This window comes from Microtus ochrogaster, chromosome 2 (genome assembly GCF_000317375.1).
Source record: "Microtus ochrogaster isolate Prairie Vole_2 chromosome 2, MicOch1.0, whole genome shotgun sequence".
Taxonomy (NCBI): Eukaryota; Metazoa; Chordata; class Mammalia; order Rodentia; family Cricetidae; genus Microtus; species Microtus ochrogaster.
Genome location: NC_022010.1, coordinates 55097278 through 55105272, shown reverse-complemented (window position 1 = coordinate 55105272; position 7995 = coordinate 55097278). Strand labels below are relative to the sequence as shown.

At 41.8% G+C, this 7995-nt stretch overlaps 1 protein-coding gene across 1 annotated transcript in view; it reads right to left on the bottom strand.

Moving 5' to 3' along the window:
• Spice1 (spindle and centriole associated protein 1) overlaps positions 1–7995 on the bottom strand; it is a 44960-nt gene that overhangs the window by 6423 nt on the left and 30542 nt on the right. The window contains exons 12-14 of the mRNA XM_013351774.2: positions 4964–5114; positions 3465–3689; positions 1496–1971 (exon numbers count right to left, since the gene is read on the bottom strand). Of these exons, the coding sequence (XP_013207228.1) occupies positions 1496–1971; positions 3465–3689; positions 4964–5114 (852 nt within the window). The remainder of the gene's footprint in view (positions 1–1495; positions 1972–3464; positions 3690–4963; positions 5115–7995) is intronic.

Below are 7995 nucleotides of genomic sequence, written 5' to 3'. Positions count from 1 at the left end.
GGAGGCTGTCCACTCTTTCCAACTACACGAGTAATTATCATCCACTGTCAGATGCACGGGAGTCACCTCTGCTCAGAAAGGTCAAATAAAACATCCCCCATGACCAGACTGTGTCATGGACACTCCCGTCTGGGACTAGATTCATTTTCCTCTCCACAAACAACGAAACAGAGGTTTAAGTTATCATGTTAGTCCATAGAGTTTATTTTACTTATAAAATTCCTTCACTGACAGGAAGACAAATCCTTACGATCTTACGTAGAAAATTTATAAAAGCTGATCTCACAGATGCTGAGAGTAGATCTGTGGTTAACGGAGCTGGGGAAAGACAGTAAGAAGGGGCAGGGACTAAGAACAGTCAGACAGGGTTGACTAGGTTTTGTTGTTGTTGTTGCTGCTGCTGCTGTTGTTTTAAAGACAGATCTCATACCATAGCCCAGAACTCACTAACATAGCCCTGGCTGTCTTCAAACCCATGGCAACCCTGCTGCAGTCTCTTGAGGATTATAGGCATTGAGTCACCATGTTTGGCCCTATAGTTACACAGGGAAAAAAAATCCTGCTCTTTAAGAGCAATGCTCCTCAGAATGTGACAGACCAGTAGTCCTGGTACCACTGAGGGGCATATTAGAAAGACACAGGTCCACCCCAGACCTACTCAGGCACCACATCCTAGCAAGCTCCTCAGATGGCTCATATGCATATTGAAGTTTAACTGATTCTTTAAATATATTTTCTATAGAAAAACCTATTCTGTGTCCTAGAAAAAGGTTATTCATCAGTAGAGGGTCAACTACTCTTTAATAGGCCATGTGAGGAGTAAAACTACTTATAATTACAATCTAGCTACAGCAAGCACTCTATGTCCTCCTAATTCCAAGTCATCCGTTCCTAGCTTATCCTTATCCCGCCTAAACAGTTTACCTTAATTCTACTTTCTATGTTTTTTCCTTCATGCTGTCTTATTGTAGTACAATATGAACTAACAGGTAAGTTTTATCTATCCTGTAAGGAAGACATGTCAAAGCTATAGTCACTTCTGAAAAGAAATTTCTTTGGATGCCTGCTATGGATTGAATATGAAAACCAACTCACATACTGGGGGCTGCTGGCCAGCTGATGGGCTCTGGAAGCGACTGGCTCCTGAGGGCTTTACTGACGAGACTGAGCCACTGAAGTAACCATAACATAACAGTATTATGGAGAGGCTATGAAAAGGAGGAGGTAGGGTCTAGCTGGAAGAATTTGGTCACCTGGGACACATCCTTAAGAGATGTACCTTGTCCTCCGAACCTCTGGGCCACTCTGAGATAGTAGCCCCTGCCATGTGTTTCCGCCACCACAATGCTCTGCCTAACCTCAAGTCCAGAGCAACAGATTCTGCCACCTTGAGTAACCCTCTGAAGCCATAAGTGAAAACAAACCTTCAGTCCCTTTTTAACTTGCCACAGCAGTGAAAGGTCTACCTGTGCCCTGAGTCCGAGCTGGTACTTACGTCACCGGCACTTCCCTGTTTGCTTGGCTCCCGAAGCCCATCGCCTTGCTCTCCCACTGGCCCAGTAACATTATTCAGGTGTGCCTTGATGGCTGAATTCTGTAGTGTCAACTCAGCAATCCGTGCCATTATGTCCTTCCTCTGTGCCAGTGCCCCACTTGTTCTAAGCTGCTGCCCATCTCCAAGCACTGCGGGCTCCTCTGAGAACACAGGATTTCTCGATTGCTGAGTGGTGGGAAGGGAACTGGAAGGCGGCTGTGACAGGCTAACAAATGGCGTCGGGGTTTTGTTCTCCAGATCTTCTCCCATGTGAGAAACTCTCCACCTCTGAGTGAAGAGGCGATTTTCCTCACTTGAGTTCTGAATGTCAGGGTCAACAGGCAAGGTCTTTTTTTCCCAGTTCTGTTCTTTCTCTATGACTTCCACAGTGGGAGGGATTCGTGGGGCAGGACGAGTCTGAACCGTTCTCCTCAATACTACAGACAAGAATTAAGACAATCATAAGCACTCCATTTTCCAGTAAACTGGCACTATAATCAGCACATTGCTCTGTCATGGTCATCAGGGAAGTACTTCAGTAGATGGGTTTGGCTTCTGAGTGCCTAAATTATTTTTATGAAGGAATATGTACAGTCAAGTACAGAAACTTTCCTATTCCTGAGACTATTAGCTTCTTGTGAATCATGTGTCACAATGCACACTGACACATGTAACTCCTATCAAGGAACAGTGCTGCATGCCTGTGCTCACAAATGATGAGGAATGATCTTGAGTTTGAGGCCAGTCTGACACTGGGGGGGGGGGAACTGAATTAGTACTATAAGGAATAAAAATCTGATCTGAACAGATGTCACCACTTCCTTAGTCTAGACATAATTAATAACTTCCCAGGCCCCCAAGAAAGAAATATTAAACTACACAATTAGAAAGTATTAAAGTAAAAAATTTTCGCATGCTAGAATAAGAAAGCTGGGGTCCAGAAGAGGAATCTGAGCCCAAACCTCTCCCCCACCACGTCAATGAGGAGTGGATAAGCTGTCAGCACTTGTCTCTCAGCGCGGCGCTGTCTCCATTTTCACCAGGCTGATCTGACAACACCCTATTTGCCTTACAAATGGTAAAGTACAATTCTAGCAGCAAGGATCTACTGCTCTGCAAGAAAACATTAGAAATTCTTAAAGAAATAAAAATCCACACAAAGTAGGGATGGAAAAATAACTTCTAAAAAGGAGCTGGGAAACTGTCTCAGCAACTAGAGTCACGTGAACACCGGCTGGAGTTCCACTCTGAGACTCCACAGAGTTGTCCTCTGACCCCCACATATAAGCCAGGATATCGATATGCCTTCTCTCTTTCTCAAAATTAATTAATAAAATTAACAAAGGAGATGGAATGTGATAAAGGAATACACTTAGTATTGTCGATGGTTGGCCTCCACACTAGTATACATGGGTGAGTGAAGCCCCCAACACACACACAAAACAAACAAAGAAAGAAAATAATTAAAAATGTTCTTTTCAAGGACCAATAACACACAGCTCAGTGGGTAAAAGCACTTGCCACCTAGCCTGATGACCTGAATTTGATGCCTCAGACCCAGATGTTGGAAGGCAACAATCTACTACCACAAGTTTCCTCTGTGTGCCATGGTCACCAGCTGCATGCCTTCCAAGAGTTTTCCCAGAGCCCTCTTCTCATTCCGTCTCTAGGCCTCTACCATGTCTTCATCTACCACTGCTCGGAAAGAACAGACCCAAATGACCATGGACCACTGAACCCATCAATGAAAGTAAGTCACCTAGTTATTCCAGAGATGGTGGGGGAAGTGGGGACACACGGACACACGACACGGATGACACTACCCTAAAATACACACACATACATACTATACATACATATATATAATATATCATATGAATCAAGGGCAAAAGTCACAGCTTCCACGGACACGTAGAAGAGCCATGCTTACCATCCTGCAGAGGAGAGAATTCTGAGTTGCTCTTCTGCCTGGGTGGTGTTAACATCACAGCTGGCTCGAAAATATGTGCTGGGAAATTATTAGCCAGATTCAAGTTCTCTGTAGGGGTTGGCCCCTGAGACAGTTTAACAGGCAACTCTTCCTGTGGGAATTCAATGGCTCCTTCCCCTCTGAGCATCGACGGCATGGAGACATTACTGCTTACAACAGGCCCCTCTGAGAAAGATAAGATGACATTAATTTGAAAGAAAACAATTATGGGCACCTTTAGGTATTTAGTCTTTTTTTTTTTTTTTTTTTTGGTTTTTCGAGACAGGGTTCTCTGTAGTTTTGGAGCCTGTCCTGGAACTCCCTTTGTAGACCAGGCTGGTCTCAAACTCACAGAGATCCGCCTGCCTCTGCCTCCCGAGTGCTGGGATTAAAGGCGTGAGCCACCATCGCCCGGCTAGTCTTTTTTTTTTTTGGGTGGGGGGGTTTTCGAGACAGGGTTTCTCTGTAGCTTTGGAGCCTGTCCTGGTAGTTCTTGTAGACCAGGCTGGCCTCAAACTCACAGAGATCCGCCAGCCTCTGCCTCCTGAGTGCTGGGCATTTAGTCTATTTTAAAATTGTTATTTATTTGTTTTTTATTTACATATACACATGTTTGTGTGTGTGAGAGAGACAGAGAGAGAGAGAGAGAGAGAGAGAGAGAGAGTTTGAATGCACACCCTACGCTTTCAGGAGCTCACAGAAGCCAGGAGAAGGCCTCAGACTCCAAGGAACTGGAGTTATAGGCAGTTATGAGCCACCACAGGGTTGCTGGGAACTGAACCTGGGTCTTCTGTAAGAGCAGTAAGTACTCTAAACCACTCTCTCCACTGCCCAAGTATTTATTTTTAAATGCATTTAAGTAGTGTGAAAGTTCCCAGAGTCCTCAGTCTCTCAGGTATATCCTCGTTTGCCAGTAATTTACAGGCAGGCTCTTGTTTGTGTAGGAAGAGCTCCAAAAGCCACAAAGTATATAAAGAAAACACTTACAGAACCCACACCCCACCCTCAGCCTTCCTAATGGTCATGACAAATAAGGCAACTTCAAAACCTTTTAATATTCTGACTTCCAGACACAAGGGTCATTGCAAAACCAGGTAACATGGTAATTCATCATTAAGAGTGTGGTAAATTTCATGCAATTCTAACTGGGTAGCAAGGCTGAGACATAAAAAGATGTAAACCGGTTTGCACCTCCATGGCATTTCTGACTTTCCCCAGGCAATGACAAAATTCACAAGAATCTTATAAGGTACCATCACCCCTTGGTTTCTCACCCTTCAATAACTAAAGGTTTCTCAGTAGCAAAGCTTAAGTCACCGCATTATATTAATGAAACAGTAATGACAAAGCCCGCCAGAAGACAGCGGTCACTTAAGTCATTTTAGCCTGCCACTTCTTCTACTACTCTAAGGCCACTGGGCCATTTAACAACAGTATGAGAATAATAAGACTCCACCTACCCATATTATTCACAGGTCTTCTACCCATAGCTGGCCTTTCTGATGCTTGACCCTCTTGTCTGGAGTTATTTATCACAGGACAGTTCTTAATGGCATGTGTGAGCGATATAAGCTGCTCATCTGTAGTGACCATGTATTGCTGAAGTCTCGCCTAAAGAAAAGCACACATCACTGGCATAACAAGCAAAAAGCCATTACCTAAAGAGTAAGCCATATAGAGAGGTGGGTGTGTGTTTGTGTGAGAGCATACAGAGAGAGAGAAAAAGAGAGATCATTATTTTAAATACCCACTCTAAAGCAATGTTATTCATAATTATAAATACTATAAAGGTATCATGATGGTGAAATGATTAGATAAATCATGAACTACTAGTTACTAAGTACTCTGCTATAAAATTAAAACTAATGAATAGAGCTTTTAATTTACAAAATCTTTTCATATAGGTTATCTCTACTGACTGACTACAATATAGAGTGACACATTAGGTAGGGGAAACTCAACAGAGCATTCCATGGGATTTTAGGTGGACAAACTAAAAAACATAAAATTATATAAATGAAATAATGTAATGGGCAAAAGAAACAACATTTTACATGTAGCAATATAACAATTTAAATTATATTTTTATATGAGCAATAACTATTTTATGTGTACTCAGATTTGTCTATGCACGTGCATATCTCTATTAGTGTTATGTAATTTTAAAATTTAAAATAAATAAAATGTCATACCAATGACTTACTTTCTGTCATATAGCTGGATGAGTTTAGAATTCCATTCTTACATTAAAAGTCAACTTACTGCCCAGAAGTTTAGGTGGTTTTGTTTTTTTCTTTATCTTTTTCATATTGTAGATGTAAATAGGTTATATGAAATCAATAAATCTGATTAAAAGCACAGAATGCAGGTGTTTTGTAAATACTGGCATACGGTTCTTAGGAGCATAGACGATGGCAGTGAAAGGGAAGAAAGAGGAGTTGTAGGAACTGCCAAGACCTTGTAACAAAGACAAAGCAAGAGAAACTAAGGATGACAGCTAGAGACACGTCACACGTGCGTAGAAACACAGACAACTAAAAAGTGGGGACGGTCCAGGCATCAGAAATATTACCAATAGAGTAGATGATAAAGCACTTGAGGCACCTTTATATCACCAGTCATGTTCTCCCCAAATTTCACACTCATATATCTAGTGGTCTTTTGAGTGCCCCCCCATCTAGGACTCTGTATATATAAAGCCAAGCGCCTCTTGAAGCCGTCCATCTGCAACATAAACAGCAGCTTCATCTTTTGAATGCTTAATCCCAAACTGCCCAATTACGTTTGGCTCTTTTCTCTTACACCCTTTCCTTCAATCCATTTCCAAAGGGACCAGCTGACCTTCATAGCATACTCTGAATTTGCTCAATCTTCATAGTTTCCCATTTCTCTCTAGACCAGGCTGCTATGCCCCATCTGAATCAATCTGACAACTCCTAGGTGCAATGCTCTACTTTAATGGTCTGCTACCTTTCCTACTTCTGTCCTCATACTGCAGTCTGAAACAGCAATGATTTCACAGGGGCACCAGAGGACGGCTTCAACTCTCGGGAGACACCAGTAACGACATCGTCTATGCAGAATTAGTCTGTGCAACTATTGACCAGCAGCAGCTCAGCTAAATGGGATTTCGGTATATTCTTTTTGGTAATATCAAATCTGCTTAGACAGGCATGGCAGCGCACACCTGCAATTTTAGCATATAACAAACTGAGATAGGAGGGTCACAAAGTCAAGGCCGCATTATACTATATAGTCAGACCCACTCTCAAACAATAACAGGGAAGCCAACCAAAAATAATCAAATCTGCTCATGGCTGGGTTTCTGGAAGCACCTATGTTAAAAATATAAGTTCAGATGAGCAGATAATGAACTATGACATATATACAATGGCGCATTATTCAGCTTCAAAGAATGAAGTCATATATATACATTTACAAGAAAATGGATAGTGCTAAATAAAATACCCTAGATAAGTAACACACACACATAAAAACAATAAGACAATAAAAACATAAGTTCTTGGTAGAAACACAGTGTGGAATAAGAAATAAGGACAATGATTTTCAATATAACTCTAAACTTAGGATAGTCAAACAGTATGGGGAAGGTACACGTATCTCATTGATAAATAATTGTAGTCATTTGTCAACAAAGTAAATGTATGACTATTTCTACTTATATATTTCTACTTATATATTACATATAATTATATATCATACATTATATAATATATTGCTATATAAATATATAGTACATTCCATATTATATAATATAATGTACATAATATATATTTCTACTTACATATATATTAAGCATTTATATATATTAAGTATATCATTGTTCATGTAACAGTCCAAACAGTTGTTAGAACCTGACACTAAGTTAGCCAACAAAGGCAGCTCTCTGGCCATCATCCCACACAGCACAGTGCAGGCACAGTAGCGCAGATGAGCCTAAGGACTCTTCTCTCCAGTGGTCCCCATTTCATTTGCCTGTGTGAGGCACGGACCCAGTCCTCTCTCTGCTCTCTCTGCACTTCCCTTCCTGCACACGCATCCTTGAGGACTGTGAAGCCCCAAGACCTCTGCCTCATTGTCCTTCTAGCACTCTGCAAGTATTCGCTACCCACAACAAGATGAGCAGAACTTGTGTTCTCAAGCAGCAGTCTGTGATGATGACTGGCATACAAATAACATAAGCAAGTATATTCAATAACACAATATCCAAATGCATCAAAAGTATGCAGAGGAAGACTGCTTAGGGGGCTAGGCAGGTGGCTCAGTCAGGAAAGTGCTTGCCACACAAACAAGAGGGCCTGAGTTCAAATCCCCAGCACCAAAGTCAAATGCACGATATGGCCGTGTGTGTTTCTAACCCCAGTGCTGGGAGCACAGAGGCAGGTGAGCAGGTAGAGTCACTGGCCAGAGTGTAGACAAACTGCTGAGCTCCACCTTCCTGAGAAAGTGGCCCCAAAAACTAAGATAAAGA